Source organism: Phyllobates terribilis, unplaced genomic scaffold (assembly GCF_046119375.1).
Source record: "Phyllobates terribilis strain yellow unplaced genomic scaffold, ASM4611937v1 Scaffold_3__8_contigs__length_932513732, whole genome shotgun sequence".
Lineage (NCBI taxonomy): Eukaryota > Metazoa > Chordata > Amphibia > Anura > Dendrobatidae > Phyllobates > Phyllobates terribilis.
In genome coordinates this window covers 725,687,201-725,706,014 of record NW_027362763.1, presented here as the reverse complement: position 1 = coordinate 725,706,014, position 18,814 = coordinate 725,687,201, and the positions used below count along the sequence as shown (strand labels likewise).

At 43.2% G+C, this 18,814-nt stretch overlaps 1 protein-coding gene across 4 annotated transcripts in view; it reads right to left on the bottom strand.

The window, feature by feature from the left end:
• TTC7A (tetratricopeptide repeat domain 7A) overlaps positions 1 to 18,814 on the bottom strand; it is a 486,038-nt gene that overhangs the window by 67,925 nt on the left and 399,299 nt on the right. For all 4 annotated transcript variants that reach the window (XM_073672075.1, XM_073672077.1, XM_073672079.1 and 1 more), the window contains one exon: positions 887 to 1,021. In XM_073672075.1, the coding sequence (XP_073528176.1) occupies positions 887 to 1,021 (135 nt within the window). The remainder of the gene's footprint in view (positions 1 to 886; positions 1,022 to 18,814) is intronic.

Below are 18,814 nucleotides of genomic sequence, written 5' to 3'. Positions count from 1 at the left end.
CTTATAGATCCGCTTCCTGCATTGTGCCAGTCCTATATTACTTCTTTTGGAGACATACTAATAAAATATTCTAAATAATAATAAATTAATAAATTGCCATTACCTTTTTACAGTAGTGCATGCCTGGCACTGTCCCATTAGTGCTCACAGTGTGCAGATATTTAGAGAGACACCGAATTCAAAATGGAAATGGTAACACCCAATTGTCAATTTATTCACAAATTTCCAGGAGTAATAGCGAAGAAATGGCACAATAAAGAATTTTTTTTTCTAACTATTCACTAAAATAGATGGATGAATCATATATTACAACCTGGGGGAGATAGCGCACATGGTAAGGGTTAGTGTCACACAACGATAACGAGAACAATTGGAGTTCTGCAAATAAATCTGGAAGTGATGGAAACCTGCGATATCGTAGAAGGCGCCTATGTGCTCAATGAGAAACCCTTAATAAAATCCTATAAAAAGAGCCTCCGTAGATAACGACAGGACAATGTGCGGCGGACACACAAACCTTCACACATCTCACAATCTGCACAAAACAAATAGAGGAGAACAGAAAAAAAAAAGAAATATCCAGTTTACTTCCGACGGAATTAGGAGTTGTATGAAGTTGTGGTGTTTTTTGGCAGGGGCTGCGTGCGGTAAACTGTATACACAATTAATGAATTATATATGCACTTTCTTTTGTTTCCGTCATGTGAGTGTGATGAATAATTTACGGCCGCTCCTGGCCATTAGGAGAGCTCTGTTGCTTTGTAGTTTGGTGGATGATAACATTTATGCCTAGTGGTTAAACATAAAAATACAAAATTGACATTTTCATAAATCACTGCCGAAAAATATGGTACGGGTGATATCAGTCCCTGAATTTGTCCCTTACCTGCCTGCAGCCATATCTGCTCCAGGGTAACCCACTGCTGCATAGGTCCCTGCTTCTGGGTGCCGCTGTGCATGGTTATTTCCGACATGGCTTGCTCCATACGTGACGCAGCGATGGAAGATGCACGCTGGGATCCTAAGTGAAGACAAGAATATATATATATATAAATACTTGGTACCATATCTGGTATTGTTTCTGTTAACTTATACATTTAATTGAATGAGAAATCGAGCAGATGCTATTTAAATGGAGTGGACCCATTAGGACAACCACGCCTATATGCAGCATAGCACATGTGGCTGTCATGCAGGGAGGTCCTCCATTTAGGACTCCCCTTATAGCCAGAACAGAGAGTTGTCATTGAGACAATGTCTGACATTTGCATATTATAGCTATGGCCAAAAGTTTTGAGATTGAGTTTCCTTCTTCAGGGTTTTCAGATCTTTAGATGGATGTTTCTGTGATCACTGAAGTACAATTATAAGTCTTTAATATATTTTTAAACTTTTATCGACAAATACATCAAGTTTATGTAAAGACTCAATATATATTACAGTGTCGTCTATTATTTTTCAGGATTTCTGCCCTTCGCCCCCTGGCAGGTGGGTATCAGCTTCTGGGCCAGATTACGACTGATGACTGCCCATTCTTGCCGAATAAGTGTTTGGGGATTATCACAATTTCTCTGTTTTTGTTAGTCCATTCGCTTTTTGAGGATTGACTACAAATTCTCAATGGGATTGAGATGTGGGGAATTTCCCGGCCATGGACCAAAAATGTCAATATTTTGTTCACCGAGCCACTAAGGAATCACTTTCGCCTTGTGCTAAAAAACGCCTCATCACCACATTGCTCCTTGATGGTTGAGAGAAGTTGCTCTTGGAGAATGTTTAGATCCCATCCTTTATTCATGGCAGTGTTCTTAGGCAAAATAGTGAATGAGCCCCCTCAATGGAGGAAAGGAAACCCCAATCATGAATGATCTCAAGATGCTGATGGCATAACGCAGGACTCTTGGTGGCGCTCACTCTTTCTTCTCCGGACAATATTCTTTCAGATGTCCCAAACAGTTTGAAGGGGGCTTCAATGGAGAACATATCTTTATAGGAAATACAGGGACTGTGTAGGACTAGGGCAAAGTTATTTTCTTTGATGAAGCCCCTTTAGACTGTTTGGGACATCTGGAAAAATGATTATATAGAGACAAAAAGGTGAGAGCCACCATAAATCTTGTGTCATGGCGGCAGAATCCTGAGACCATTCATGTGTGTTGGTTTTTTCCTCCATGCAGGGGGCTTACTCATATTTTTGCCTAAGAAAACTGCCGTGAATGATCTAAACATCCTCCAAGAGCAACGTCTCCTAACCATCCAGAAGAAATTTGGTGATGAACAATTCTTTTTCCAGCATGATGGAGACCATGTCACAAGGCAAAAGCGATAAATAAGTGGCTAGGTGAACAAAACATTGAAATTTTTCATCCATGGCCAGGAAACTATCCAGATCTCATTCCCATTGAGAATCAGCCGTCAATCCTCAAAAAGGGGCTGGAAAAATAAATACACAGAAATTGTGATAATCTCCAAGTTCTGATTAGGCAACAATGGGCTTTTTGGATTTGGCCTAGAAGTTGATACCCAGCTGCGGGCGCAAAAGTCTTAAAATTAAGGTTCAACACTGTAAATATAGAGTCTTTACATAAACTTGATGTATTTGTAATGTGGCGCGGGGCGGCAGCTGTGGGCAAGGTACTTGTCTTCCACTCCCCGGACGTTACATGACAATGGGGGTCCTGGCTTTGTGTGTGTGCTGTTGCTATCTGGGCAATACACCTCTGCAGACTGCATGGTGCCGCTATAACGAGTAGGCCAGGACCAAATGTTAGAGAACGACTTGAGGGAGACCAAAATTCAACATTAAACTTGTTTTTACTGAATATGAACTTGATAGTAATTATGTACATCAGATAATAGGCATGTTTCTTCATAAAGTTTCTCTTGCATTAAGCAGACATGAGCACTTTTCGGTTACATTATAACACTTAGTTTCTCTTGCGCTTCACACTCTTGCATCTCATGACAACCCAGCAAACGGGTATGGGAGATTCAGTCTTCCCCTGAGAGGACTGCTTGGGTTGAGGTGCAACGCTACTCCAATTTCCAAGTTTCCAACTGACTACTGAGAACTCCTTTTCCTGAGGAGCATCGGGACAACTTATCACTGTTCTCCGTAGGAGAGTTTAAGTCCCAATATGATGACCATTGCTTCCTTTCAATACACACAATTGAGTTCTCTTTCACTGTAGATAACTGTTCACTAAAGTCCTGCTTATACAATTCTTTCTCGTGCAATCCTCTTTAGGTGAGCCTTCTACTTTCCCTGGGTTAAGTTCCGTATCGTTAAGGTGGCTTCTCTGGCATAGGTTCCAATATGTCAAATCTCTCTGTCACGTTTCCTTGGTCCTTAGGAACGCATTATCTGATGTTCTGGGGTCTTCCCTCTCCACACACAACACACTATAACATGTCAGTCTGCCAACTGTCAGATCTTACGTCTGTCGCTGCTGAACACTGGGCTCTAGCTGACTCATTATCAGGAAGTCGTCTTCTGTCTTCCCACATAGTCCCTCCCATTCTGGGCTAGTCCCAACTATTAACTCTATGCATTCCTCAATTAAGTTCATGCAAATTACTAAACAGACAAAATCACATTCATAACAATGTAATACATTATATAACAACTGTGGTAGATCAACTCACTCGGCTTCTTAAAAAGGCAGACACAGGAACCGTTTCTACTTGAAGCGCGGCCGGTTTATTGCAATCCTCATAAACCACGTCACCAAGAACATAAATACAGCCTTTGTCTGGCAGAAGGTAAAACATAAAAATAACAAGTCCATACAATAGTGCTGTTTAGCCCACCTGGCTTAGAGTCCAGCTTCCATGTCCTTTAACAAAGTCATTCAGTCCAGGGGACCCACAATCTCCATACATCCAGCATGTGTGACACAAACAGCTCAGAGCTTTCACCTCCAGGCCCACCCCACACCAAATGCTCTAAAGGCTGCAAATTGAATCCTCTGACCTCCTCCCTCTCTACAGGTGCTCAATCATCCTTGCACTAAAGATGGCTGATTAACCCCTTTTTCCTTTGTGTGCTGGAACCTTTTCCTTATGTTTAATTACTGGAGCTAGCAATCTCAGTGCTACATATCTCCCCTCCAGTACTTTCCCAGTGGCTTTGTCACACAACACATATCTCTCCAATGGGGTGTGGGCAGCACCTCCACTTTCTTACATATTTGTCAATAAAAGAGTAATAACTTATTAAATGCTGATAATTGTACTTAAGTAACACTAGAAATATTTAGCTAAAAGATCTAACAGCACTGAAGCAGCAAACTTTGTCAAAACTAAAATTTGTGTTAGTCTCAAAACTTTTGGCCACAACTATATAAGTTCAAAACAACTGGTGATAAGACGCTATGGTGCTGTGGTATGGTTGCTGAGGCCTTGCGGCTATTATGTATGGTTCTAATTATTGCCACGCATGTGCCATATGTACCCGAGCTTGACCACTGCCTTGACATTGTCTTGCCCAATGTGCAGCAGCGTAGTGCCCCTCTACGTCTGATGTCAGATCAAGCAGATCAACTATGGAAAATCAGGATTCCAGGGGTGTTGAACCTATGATTTGTAAGTATTCTTTTTTAAGAGGAAGAGAACGGCGTCTCTCGCACCACCCATTAGAGGTATCAATCTTACAAGTCAGTAATGACCCTTCTAAGATCCTTGTCAAACCAAGAATCTTCTCCTAAAAGAAAAGTAAACCATTTGCAGACAGCTGTTTCGGGTTAGTCCAAAGTATGAGATAGGTCGGCTGGGTGAGAGGCCCACGGTAAAGTATATCACCCAGCTCACAGATCTATATTCTATGCTGATGAGGGCTAAAAGACCGAAACAGGTTTTTCCACAGACTCTGGTAAACTGATACCATATAATTAGCAAATAAAAACAATAAAGTAGCGCCGGCGTCCTCGCATGCTTCTCCCCTCCCCCGGCAGGGGCGTCGACTCACTCACTGCCCACGTCCCGCACTTCCTCCTCCTCTGGCGGCTGCCCGAGGTCCGCGCACTGCTCAATGTGTGCTGTCCTAAAGTGTCCCCAGCCAATGGCTGGGAGACACTTATTATTTAAGGCACCTCTACTTGATGGGAGGTGCCTGAGCAACGTGTAAAGTCAGTTGTCTTCACACTTGCTAGTTGTCAGGTCCCCAGTACCAGCCAGTCAGTTTACCTGTACTTGCCTTGTGTTCCGGTATTTCAGCCGTGCAAGCCAGCACCTGCCTGCCTATACTTCAGCCGTGCCGGCTAGCACCTGCCTGCCTATACATCAGCCGTGCCCGCTAGCAGCTGCCTGCCTATCAGCTGTACCTGCCTGCACCTGCGTTGCCAGTCTGTATACCAGCCGTACCTGCCGTGACAGTCTGTATAACAGCCGTACCTGCTTGCACCTACCAGTCTGTATTCCAGCCATGCCAGTCTGTATACCAATATTAGAAAAAAAGAAAAAAAGAGAGGGGTCGCTCACTGGTCTATTCGGGTGCTCTGAAGAAAAGAGTAATCTCAATTACAAAAAGAACTTCGGCACTCCATACATGAATATATAAGAAATATTGTATCTAGACTAATGTCACTTTGAAAAATGAAGGTTTTTTGCGCATGATTTGGCCAATTTATGTGTGCCCATCAACCACGACAAGGTCACCTTCGTATGATGGGAAACTACGCTACGCTACCACTGGATATGCCACTCTTGGGCTGTAAGCCTGTATGGACAATATGTCTCTGCTTGGGCTTTTAACCTACAATGTATGGGCTGGTAGAGCTAGTTAAAACCACCTGTGACTGAATGGGAGGGACACATGGTCAGAAAAAAGGCTGTCAAACTTCTAACAGTGTGAACATGTACCTGCTGCAATGCTCCAGGAGCGGGATCCCAAAAATGACCAATCGTACCTGCCTGCACCTGTCCGTCTATATACCAGCAGTACCTGTCTACACCTTCCGTGTCTCCCAGTATTCCTGTCGTGCCTGCCTGTACTTATAAAAGTCCATTTATTCTTGGTCGTTCCATCTACCTGCCCATTTGGGGGTCAGCTGCCGTGTGTCCGAGGTCTGTTCTGGAGTAGCACCTGCCGTCCATCTGGAGCCAAGTCTAACATCATCAGGGGCTCTAGTGAAGAGTCAGCTGTTCGCCTAGTCACGCCCCTCCAGGTTTTTCTCGGATCACGGCACAGTGGTTCCACCACTTCCGTTACATCTGAATTCAAAATAAATTACCTATTGCTACCTGGAAACCGTCAACAAGCTTCATTAATATTATTATACATTATTGTCTGTCTGAGCAGAGAGTCTATTTCGCTTTTTGCGCATTAACACATAATGCCCCCTACAACTTTGATTATTAACACATAAATTACCCCATATTAATATAGGTATTTATATAGGTATTAATATATTAATCCATATATTTACATGTTCATGTGTTAATGAGTATCGGGTATTTGTGTGTTAATTAGCCGCCCTGGGTATTCAAGCAAGCAATAATTAGAATAAAAATAAATCTAAGCGAAGTCCTATTTTTCCGCACACACCGCCTCCGTATGTACAAGCTTGGCATAGTCACTGATACTTACTTTAGGCTCACTTCGTTGACCCCTACAGGCACAACTTCCAAAAAGCATGGATAATCATGTAGCTACCTGGCTATGCTCACTATAGTGGTGAAGAGTATTGCTCTGGTAGAAATCAATCAGTGGTGGACATATCGCCTGTGCAGCTTCTTCAGCCCTGTCACAAAGCAGGTTCTTCGGACGCCACTGTGATCATTCAAATTTCTCCCTGTATAGATTCTCCTTCTCAGGACCTTGGGGAAGAGAGACCCCTGTGTCCCTCTCTGCTCAGTAGATGCTTTCCTAATTATCATTTGTGGCAGGTATGCAGGAGCTTTAAAGGGAACATCTCACGTCCTAGCTACTATCTACACTGCCCCCATTGCTTTGTTAGTGATGCAATGAGCATCAATAACAAGCTTTCTTCATTAAAATTGTTGGTATTATAATGATTTTATAACCTTTTATATACTTTGTCCTACCTGCTCATTTTCAGTCATAGGGGTGTGATTCTGCTATTCAGTCATGGGCGGCGCTGCATTCAGTGACTGCTGGCGTCACCCATGTATTTGAATATTGCTCCCGGCAAGCGCTATTATTGTGGGGCGCATGCGCATTTCAACATGTCTGGCCGCTGGTCCCGCGCCTGCGCAGTGAGGCTGTGTGGTTACCAGCTTCACTGCGCACGCGCTATGTTCCCCCACCTGCGCAGTGAGGCTGTGCAATTTGCTGCTTCACTGCGCATGCGCCATGACCTGTGGCTCCCGGCATGTGTGCAGTGAAGCTGGTAACCACACAGCCTCACTGAGCACGTGCGGGGAACAGAGGTTCACAGACCATGTGCAGGGAAGCTGCGAACTACACAGCCTCACTGCGCAGGTGGGGGAACATAGCGCGTGCGCAGTGAAGCTGGTAACCACATGACCTCACTGTGCAGACGCGGAACCAGCGGCCGGACATGTACAAATGCGCATGCGCCCCACAATAATAGCGCTCGCCGAGAGCAATATTCAAATACATGGGTGGCGCCAGCAGTGACTGAATGTGAGAATCACACCCCTATGACTGAATACGAGCAGGTAGGACAAAGTATATAAAAGGTTTTAAAATCATTATAATACCACTAATTTTAATGAAGAAAGCTTGTTAGTGACGCACATTGCATCACTAACAAAGCAATGGGGGCAGTGTAGATAGTAGCTAGGACGTGACAGGTTCCCTTTAACTGTGAGCTACAGGAAGCGCTGCTAAGAACAGGAGAGATTTTTTCTGCCTAAAGAGTTAAATTATATTCTTTTTATTTTTATAGGCATATCGTACTGGTACATAGAGATTCACAGGGGCGTAATGACCGCAGTTGCAGAGGACGCGACTATGCGGGTGGAGGGCCCGCCGACGCCAGGACAAACTTCAAATGAATGTGCGTCCTTAGCGAGGCCCATCGGGTCCATGTGCGGCAATACACGCTGCCGGACAATCAGAGGCCAGCAGGTGACGCCGACGTGAACGTGACTGGGGCATGGCAGTGACGTCATGCGCTCCCGTCACTTGCACGCTGAAGTCATCTGCCGGCTTCAGAAGAGTACAGTGCGGCGGGGGAGCGGAGAGGAGGTGAGTAGAATTGTTTGTTTTTTCTATGCATTAAAGAACAGCGACAGAATGGGGAATATATACCAGAATGGGGGATATATATACCAAGATAGGGTCCAGGATAAGGCACATATACCAGGATAAGGGATATATATACCAGGATGGGGGATATATATACCAGGATGGGGGATATATATACCAGGATGGGGCCCAGGATAAGGCACATATACCAGGATAAGGGATATATATACCAGAATGGGAGATATATATACCAAGATAGGGTCCAGGATAAGGCACATATACCAGGATAAGGGATATATATACCAGGATGGGGCCCAGGATAAGGCACATATACCAGGATAAGGGATATATATACCAGGATGGGGCCCAGGATAAGGCACATATACCAGGATAAGGGATATATATACCAGGATGGGGGATATATATACCAGGATGGGGCCCAGGATAAGGCACATATACCAGGATAAGGGATATATATACCAGGATGGGGGATATATATACCAGGATGGGGCCCAGGATAAGGCACATATACCAGGATAAGGGATATATATACCAGGATGGGGGATATATATACCAGGATGGGGCCCAGGATAAGGCACATATACCAGGATAAGGGATATATATACCAGGATGGGGGATATATATACCAGGATGGGGCCCAGGATAAGGCACATATACCAGGATAAGGGATATATATACCAGGATGGGGGATGTATTGTATATATTAGGATGGGGCCAGGAAGAGGAACATGTATATCAGGATGGAGGACATATATATACAATATACACCAGGGTGAGGGACATATATATCAGGATGGAGAACAGATGGAGAACATATATATACAGTATACACCAGGATGAGGGACATATATGCCAAGGCCCATCAGACTCTAGTCACTGGCGATTCATCTCTTTATATCAGTACATCTTTATATATTTGCAATATAGCAACATTTTCTACAAAATTACAAGAAAAAAACTGAAAAACAATTTCAATAATGATGTTTCTGATGCACTTTTTTGAAAATAAATGTCATAAATCAGAAAATAACAAACATATTTGGTATCCATGTAATAGTAACAACCCGTACAATACAGAAAATTACAATTGTAACACTTATATACACGCATGTGGCAAAAGGCACTTAACAAAATTACAGCTCATTTCACAATAAAACAAGACCTCATTTAGTGAAAGTTATGTAAAAAAAAAGGTGTTGATGACACAACTTTTGATGTTTGCATGCAGGCGTGGGACAGGGGTGCAGCAGGAGAATGACGCCACAACTCTTCTAATTCATGACGAGCCCTGGTGTTCCTTACACCAAAAATTTTACTCCAGTCATACATTAGCCATAGAATATCAGCTAGCTTTGTGGCTGTCTATGTTTGTGTTTAACCCTTCTACAGCCCATAAATATACCCCTTCTACAGCTCCTCTCCCCTGACCTGGACCTGGCAGTGATACTGATGCTTCTGTGGTTGAGATTCCCCCCACCCACCCTGCAAATTCTGCTGTACATTGTCTCCCTGGGAGAGCAGATAAGCCAACAGCCTCATGGAGGAATGTGCAGTAGAATTTACGCCAGATATAACAGCAAAGCCAGCTATGGAATAGGAGTTGCACAGACTCTACATTAGCAAACAGTAGGGAATTCTTAAAGAAGACTATTTAGAAAGCTGCTTAATTTGACTTATTGGGAATCAAATGAACAACAAAAATAATCAGTGCCAGGTAATACCACCCTATATCTTAAAGTGAATGCTCACCTATGAAAACCAATACGTAAATAGCATACTTGCTAACATTTAAGTCTCGCCCCGAAAAAGCTCCCAAACAGAATATTACCTCTGACTTTGGAGTTTGCATAACCTCGCTTCTGTTGACCAGGGCAAACCCAAATTTGGCAATAATTAATCATAGTTGCCAATAATTCAGGACTATTGCCAACTATGTAATAAGTCTAACAATTTTTTTGTTTATTCATTTCTCGATATAATTCTCCTAAATACACATAACGAACCACTTCTGCAAATTAATGATTTTATTTTTTTACATTTATCTAAAACTTTTGTTTGTTTGCAATGCCTATATAAGCCTTTGGGTATCATCTTGCTTGGCCGCTGTCAGTCTGTAGCACATAACATATGGCTGCCTGAACGTGAGAACGATCTCCAGCCTATAATTCCCCTAATGCCAGTGAATAGGGCCGAAGTATGTGCTCCCGCGGCTTCAACATGATCAGCACAGTTTGATGTAGATACTGTAGTTGAGTTCATGGTGGTATTTTCCAGTAAGGAGCGGACACATGCTATTGTTTTCTGTTATGTTTCTATACTTTATTAGTAGCTCCTTTATGTTTTTTTGTCCTTTAACAAGATTCAACGCTCTGCAGAGAGATTTTTCAGCACAAAACATGTGGAGAGGTCTGGAAGCCAATGCTTTAACCTACCTACTGAGCCAGGATATTAGTGAACAGCTGGGTTAGCAGCTGTTAATCTGATAAACACTGATACCATTTAATTCATGGCAAACGCCTGACCTTTGCATATATTAGTTATGCTGGAGTTTCCTTAAAAGGGAAACAAATAATAAAAAAAATACCATGGAAATACAATGTATGTATATGCAAATGACGAGCGATTGTCTCATATGTGCATTCAAATAAACAGATGGTTTTATTGCTGCGCGAGTAACGACAATCTGAAACTACACTATATGGACAAGAGTACCAGTACAACTACACATTACACCTTTTATGATGTCCTGTTCTAAATCCGAAGTCACCCCTTTGCAGCTATAACAGCTCCCGCTCTTCTGAGAAGGCTTTCTACACTATTTTGGAGGTGCCTGCTTGCATTTTTGCCCATTCATCCAGAAGAGCATTTGTGAGTTCAGATCCTGATGTTGGGGAGAGGCCAGGCTCACAATCTTCATTCTAGTTCATCCCTAACGGGGTTGGCTGGGGTTCACGTCAGGGCTCTGTGCGGCCGGTCATGTTCTTCCACCAAACTCCCCCCAACCATGTATTTGTTTTGTTCACTGGACACGATCACTGAGAACAGAAAATTGCCTTCACCAAAATGTTCCCACAAAGTTGGAAGCTACAATTGTCCATAGTGTCTTGTACTGAAGCTTTAAGATTTCCCTTCCCTGGAACCAAGGGGCCGAGGCTGATCACTAAAAACAACCTGTAACAAATCTAATCACTTGGGAGCAGGGTGAGGTATCTCAGGAACCGTTTATGTTTCTTGTCCGGCACAAAGTAAAACATAAAGTAAAAAGTCCCTACAATAGTGTCGGTTCCCCGCTTGGGTTACAGTCCAGTTTCTTAGTCCTTTAGCAAAGACACACAATCCTGGAGGTCTGCACACCTCCATACACAGACCATGTGTGAGACAAACAGGTCCCATTTTACCATGTGAACCACACCCAGGGGTGGAGGTATAGTGAGCAGCCATCCCGCCCTAACTCTTCAACTGTTCACAATGAACCCGGTCCTGTCATGGCCGATTAACCCCTTTTAGTACTATGTACTACAACCACACCTCTATGATACATATCTCCCATCCACTATGTGTTCAGCAGCCTCCTTACAAACCCAATAGAATTATCCCTCCTCCACCAAACTTTACAGCGGCAAAATGTAGTCAGATAGGTAACGTTCTCCTGGCATTTGCCAAACTCAGACTCGTCTCCAGTATGATCCGGCAAGTTGGATTTACAGTCACATCAGTGAGAAGAGGACCTTAACAGCGCTGGAAATTGGGGGAGATGGTGATCGGGGAGTATATTACCACACTTACACTACATTACATACAAATTTACACAGGTTTAGGGCATAAACATTTCATGGAAGTGCTTTTTTTTAAAAAACAAAAAAAACAAAAAGGTAAGTGATGAATCTGTCCCTTTGTGTTTCAAATTCTCAATATTTTGGCGTTTTGTGCATTCAAATCAATGATTGGAAACATTTACTGATTACATTCAGAGGCAAAAAGTAGATAACTGTATGCTGATAAAATTTTATCTCATAGACAATTTAAGGGTTTGTCCACTACTTGGACAACCCCTTCTGAATCCCTATGTTTCCCCGTAGTAAAATAATAACACTGCGGTGCCGTTCCAGTGGTGTCGGTGTTATGGTCTGCTACAAGCACTAAGGAAAGAAAGGAGATCTGTCCCTACAATAGAACTAAGCTAGATCCCTACGATGTAACGGGGAACCTGATCCTGCGATCAGACCCGCTAAAGTCCTCGGCTAGTCTGTACGAAGACCTATAGATGCAAGGGAGGGATCCCTACAAGAACTAGGGACTGGGATAAAGTTGGACACCTCCTAGCAGAAATTGTAGCAGTAAAAGACAAACACACAACATAGAACATAAAGGTCCGAAGACCTAGCTAAACTGACTGAGAAAGGTAACTAAGCACCAGGCTAGCTTAAGAGTAGAAATTACAATGAAGTCCAGCAAGGCCAGGAGGGCGGAGCAGGATTAAATAGGCAAAAAAGGTCATGTGACCAGCAAGATAGAAAAAACCTAACAGGAAAGTTCTAACAGTACCCCCTCTTCTATGAGGATCCTCCGGATCCCCTAGGCCCAGGCTTATCCGGAAACCTCTTGTGAAACGCTCTGACAAGTCTGGAAGCAGAAACATCATCCGCCCTCACCCATGAGTTATCCTCAGGTCCGAAACCCTTCCAAGCGACGAGATACTGCAAACTCCCTCTATACCGTCTAAAATTTAGGATGCGGGAAATTTTGCATTCCCCGTCCTCTACCACCGGAGGAACAGTGGCAGAGGAGTCACCATCCGACACATAAGCTCTTTTCAACAGAGAAACATGAAACACCGGATTAATCTTCCAGGAGGTAGGAACCTCCAACCTAACAGCAGATTGGTTAACTACCTGAAGCACCTTAAAGGGCCCTACAAACTTGGGACCCAATTTTTTAGAAGGAATCCTCAACCGCAGATTCTTAGAGGACAACCAAACCATGTCACCAATAGCAAACAAAACCTGTTGCCGTTTCCTATCAAAGTACCTCTTAGATTTTTTGTTAGCCTCCTGAAGATTACCACGCACATCCGTCCAAACCCTCTCCAAATCACCGGAAAAACTCTCCTCCTCAGGCACAGCCGATACCAATTTGGAGAATGACCCAAAAGACGGATGTCTCCCAGAACAACAAAAAAAAGGCGAACAACCAGCAGAAGAGGATGTATGGTTGTTAAGAGCAAACTCAGCAAGTGGCAGAAACTCAGACCACCCCTCCTGATTGTCTGCCACAAAACAACGCAAGAACTGCTCAACATCCAGGTTCTTTCTTTCTGTCTAGCCATTAGACTCAGGATGATATCCGGATGAAAACGACAAATGAACTCCCAACCTGTCACAAAAAGCACGCCAAAAACGAGCCACGAACTGAAGTCCCCTATCCGAAACAATGTCAGTAGGAACGCCATGTAGTCTGACAATTTCCTTGACAAAGGCCTTAGCGAGTGTCTTAGCGCAGGGCAGTTTGATGAAAGGAACCAAGTGACACATCTTGCTAAAACGGTCCACGACCACCCAGATGACTGTGAAACCCTCAGAGGGGGGAAGGTCAGTAATAAAGTCCATAGCCAGATGTGTCCAAGGTGCACTAGGAACCTCCAGAGGGCAAAGCAACCCCGCTGCAGGAGTATGTGAAGACTTAGATCTAGCACACACCGTACATTGAAGCACCCACTTAATGACTTCCTTCTGCCATCCAGGCCACCAAAAACTGCGACCCACAAGTCTCTTGGTCTCAGAAATTCCTGGATGACCTGCCAACCGAGACTCATGACACTCAACAAACAAATCTCTCCTAAAGGTCCTAGGCACAAACAACCTCCCATGGGGAGTGTTAGATGGGGCATTCTCCTGTGCTTTAAGAATCTCATCTTCCAAAACGGAGTCCAATGCAGCAATCACAACACCTTCTTGTAAAATGCTCCCCTCCGCCTCAGCACCGACCATGGGAGAAAAGCTGCGAGACAAAGCATCAGCTTTAACATTCTTGGTACCTGGGATGTAAGTAATGGAAAAATTAAACCGCGAGAAAAAAAGTGCCCACCTAGCCTGACGGGCATTCAAGCGCTTGGCAGCATCAAGATAGATCAGATTTTTATGATCAGTGAAAACCTGAATGGGAAATTCAGCACCTTCCTAGAGATGACGCCAGTGTTCAAATGCGAGTTTAATAGCCAGCAATTCCCGATTACCAATATCGTAATTAAGTTCAGTCTCAGAAAATTTTTTTGAAAAAAAAGGCACAGGGATGTACTCCATCCTTGTTTTTCTGAGACAACACCGCACCGACACACACAGAAGAAGCATCAACCTCAACCAAAAACGGCTTAGTCACATCAGGCTGCATAAGGATGGGGGCAGAGCTGAACCTCTCCTTTAGAAACACAAAAGCTTCAATGGCCTCAGAAGACCACTGAACCGCATCAGCACCTTTCCTGGTGAGATCGGTCAGTGGTTTGACAATAATAGAAAATTTTTTAATGAATTTTCTGTAATAATTGGCGAAACCCAAAAACCTCTGTATCGATTTCAAACCAATAGGCCTAGGCCATTCCTGCACAGCTTGAACTTTAACCGGGTCCATCTCAAAGCCCTCGCTGGAGATAATGTAGCCCAAAAAACGAATTCTCTGTACAGCGAACTCACATTTCTCCAGCTTCGCAAAAAGCGAATTGTCCATTAATAACTGTAATACCTCACGTACGCTCCGCCAATGAGACTCCAGATCTGGCGAATAAATCAGAATGTCATCCAAATACACAACCACATTTTTGCCGATCAAAGGTCTAAGGATGTCATTAATAAGATTCTGAAAAAATGCTGGAGCATTGGTAAGACCAAAAGGCATAACCAGATTCTCAAAATGACCCACAGGAGTGTTAAAAGCAGTCTTCCATTCATCACCCTCCTTCATGCGCAACAAATTGTATGCCCCCCGGAGATCAATTTTAGAGAACCACTTGGCCCCCACTAACTGGTTAAACAAATCAGGAATCAATGGCAGTGGGTAAGGATTGCGTACCGTAATTTTATTAATCTCACGAAAATCCAGACAAGGACGTAAACCGCCGTCCTTTTTTTTAACAAAAAAAAATCCAACAGCCACAGCAGACTTGGAAGGCCTAATGTGACCGGCGGCCAAGCTTGTCTGTATGTATTCCTCCAAAGCCTTTCTCTCAGGAATAGTAAGATTAAATAAACGACTTTTAGGAAGAGTCGCTCCAGGGACAAATTCAATGGTACAATCATAGTCTCTATGGGAGGCAAAATTTGTGACTCCTCCTCAGAAAAAACTCTCCAAAAATCCTGAATAGGTACAGGCAATTCCCCTTTATCCACAGCAGCAATGCGCCCGTTACAACACTTGTCATAACACTTAGGGCTCCAGGACTTAATTTCATTGGTAGACCAATCCAGTACAGGATTGTGCAATTTTAACCAGGGTAACCCCAAAACTACTGGAGAAGGCAAATTATTTAATACTACCAAATCCAAATTTTCTTGGTGAATACCAATAATAGTGAGGGGAAATTCACAGACCTTGTGAGTAACACTCTTCAAGGGGGAGCCATCGATAGAAACCACAGCAATAGGGGATGACAAAGGTTTGGGTTTTAATTTAAGTTTTTCCAAGAATCCCCCATCAATCACATTCAGAGTAGAACCACAATCCACAAATACCCGAAATTCAATTAATTCTTCCTGAGCAGCAGTAGTAGCAGAAAGAAATACCCCCTTAGTATTTAAACAGGCTATCCGGGCGTAACTGACCTTTTTTTTTTCTTTGTTCATACGAAGCACACAGTTCTTAATAAAATGGTCAGATTTCCCGCAATAAAAGCACAAACCTTCAGAAGACCTGCGGTCTTTTTCCTGAGAGCGGGGTGCCATCGCCCCAATCTCCATCGGCTCTCCAATGTCAGTACAGACCCTCTCAAGACTCGGAGCTGACATGGCAGAGGATTTACTCTCATTAACCCTTGCACGCAGTCTCCTGTCCACCCGTATAGCTAATTGCATTGCCTCCTGCAAGTTTCCAGGTGTGGGATAAGCAATCAGCAAATCCTTAACCCTTTCACCTAGCCCCGCAAGAAACAAACTTTTCAAAGCTGAATCGTTCCACCCCACCTGGGCAGACCACCGACGGAAGTGAGAACAATATTTTTCCACATTACCTGATCCCTGCCTCAAACGTCTCAATTCAGTCTCAGCTGATGAGACATGATCAGGATCATCATACAACAAACCCAAAGCAGAAAAAAAACTATCCACTGATCTAAAGCATGGATCACTAGGTTGGAGAGAAAAGGCCCATCCCTGAGGTTCTTTGAGTAAAAGTGACATTATGAACCCTATGCGCTATGATTCATCACCAGAGGATCTGGGTCTCAAACGAAAATACAACAAACAAGCATTTTTAAAGGAAAAAAATTCTTGTTGATCACCAAAAAATAAATCAGGCAAACGTACCTTTGGCTCCACTAAATGTGCTCCAGAACAGCTACTCACGTGTTGTTGGAGCTCGGCCACCTCCAGAGAGAGTCCCTGCAGGCGTTGAGCCAAATCGTGAACCGACACCATGATGGAAACTGGAGGTCTTTCCTTAGAGATATTTTTGGGCTGGACTTACTGTTATGATCTGCTACAAGCACTAAGGAAAGAAAGGAGATCTGTCCCTACAATAGAACTAAGCTAGATCCCTACGATGTAACGGGGAACCTGATCCTGCGATCAGACCCGCTAAAGTCCTCGGCTGGTCTGTAAGAAGACCTATACATGCAAGGGAGGGATCCCTACAAGAACTAGGGACTGGGATAAAGTTGGACACCTCCTAGCAGAAATTGTAGCAGTAAAAGACAATCACACAACATAGAACATAAAGGTCCGAAGACCTAGCTAAACTGACTGAGAAAGGTAACTAAGCACCGGGCTAGCTTAAGAGTAGAAATTACAATGAAGTCCAGCAAGGCCAGGAGGGCGGAGCAGGATTAAATAGGCAAAAAAGGTCATGTGACCAGCAAGATAGAAAAAACCTAACAGGAGAGTTCTAACAGTCGGCACTGACTCTCCCAGGGCTTGTGTTACATTGCTATGTCACACGATCCCTGTGGCCAATCAGAGCTGGCTTTATTCTCCTCTCGTATGGACGTAATTAACATCAGAGGAAGTGCGAGCTGCCGCTGCTCTTTCACTTCCTCTGGATGTCTTGATTTGTCCAAAAAAGAGGAAAAGTGAAGCCAGTGCTCATTTGGCCACAGAGATCACATGACATAACAATGTCACACAAGCCCTGGAAGAATCAGTGCTGACACCGCTGGAAAGGCACTGGCACCGGAGTTGAGTATATATGTTATTATTTTACTGGGGGGAAAACATAGGGATTCAGAAGGGGTTGTCCGAGTAGTGGGTAAACCCTTACATTTGCTTTATATGTATTTGCTGTTGAAAGCTCATCTCCCCACCTTAAACAAGGGCTTTGTTGCAGACAATATGTAAAGTGTATGGGGACCAAATGATCAAATTAATCGCAGATCAACCCCGTATAGTTTCCATCGACCCATCTATAATGACCAAATTGTTATGTTATCATATGTGTCATGTTCGAGATCTGTGTTCTGCTGCTGTGATACCGCAATTTCCTCCGGGATAAATAAAGTATATCTTATCTTATCTTATTAAACAAGCAGTGATCGACTAGTGCTTGTTTGTGCAAATCAACCCTTAGGAAAGTTTCTCAATATACTATCAGGAAAGCCTGAATAGTAGCCAAGAAATCACAAGCCTCAAAAAAAGCTCTTAAATAATATATATATATTTTTATTGAAATTCATGTATTTTGGGCTGCAAATAATTAGTACAATCGGGTTTTATTAAAAATGTTGTACCAATAGCCCTCTACAGACACTGTGCTTCAGCTTCTGTTGCTGGCTGCAGAATGACCAAACCTAGTATCCAGTCAGTGAGCCCATTCTGACCGAAGAGTTTGTAACTTTTTTACCAGTCTTTTACTTAGCTTCTCTCAGCTATTTTATGGCCGCAATAAAGTTCAGCTCTCCTATGATGTGGTTTGCTGTCATGAATTAGCTCATAGGAGCTCAGAAGACTAATAAGGAAAGTTACAAACTCACTGTCAAAATAAGCTTGCTGATGGATTCTTAGATAGCTCATTCTGCAGAAAGAATGAAGAAGGAAAGCAAACAGCGTTAAAGTCAAAGGATGCAGAATTTTTAATGAAAACCAATTGCAAAAAATATTTTTAGCAAAAATACATGTAAAAAAATGCCCCCAAAGCTGTCAATACCTTTTGTTTTATCTAATATTGAAATTAGATATTAAAGGGGTATTCCCATCTCCAAGGTCCTATCCCAATATGTAATAGGTGTAATAATAATAATATTAGCAAATACCTCCAAGCAGAAATGTAGTATAGTTCTTCTGATTAGCTATGTGGCTTACCCCATGTGCAGGGCATTGCAGTAGCTTAGGTATCCATGGTTAGGACAACAAACAACTAACTAGCTAGCTGTTACTATATGAGTGGTCGTAACCATGGATACCTAAGCAACTGCAATGCCCTGTA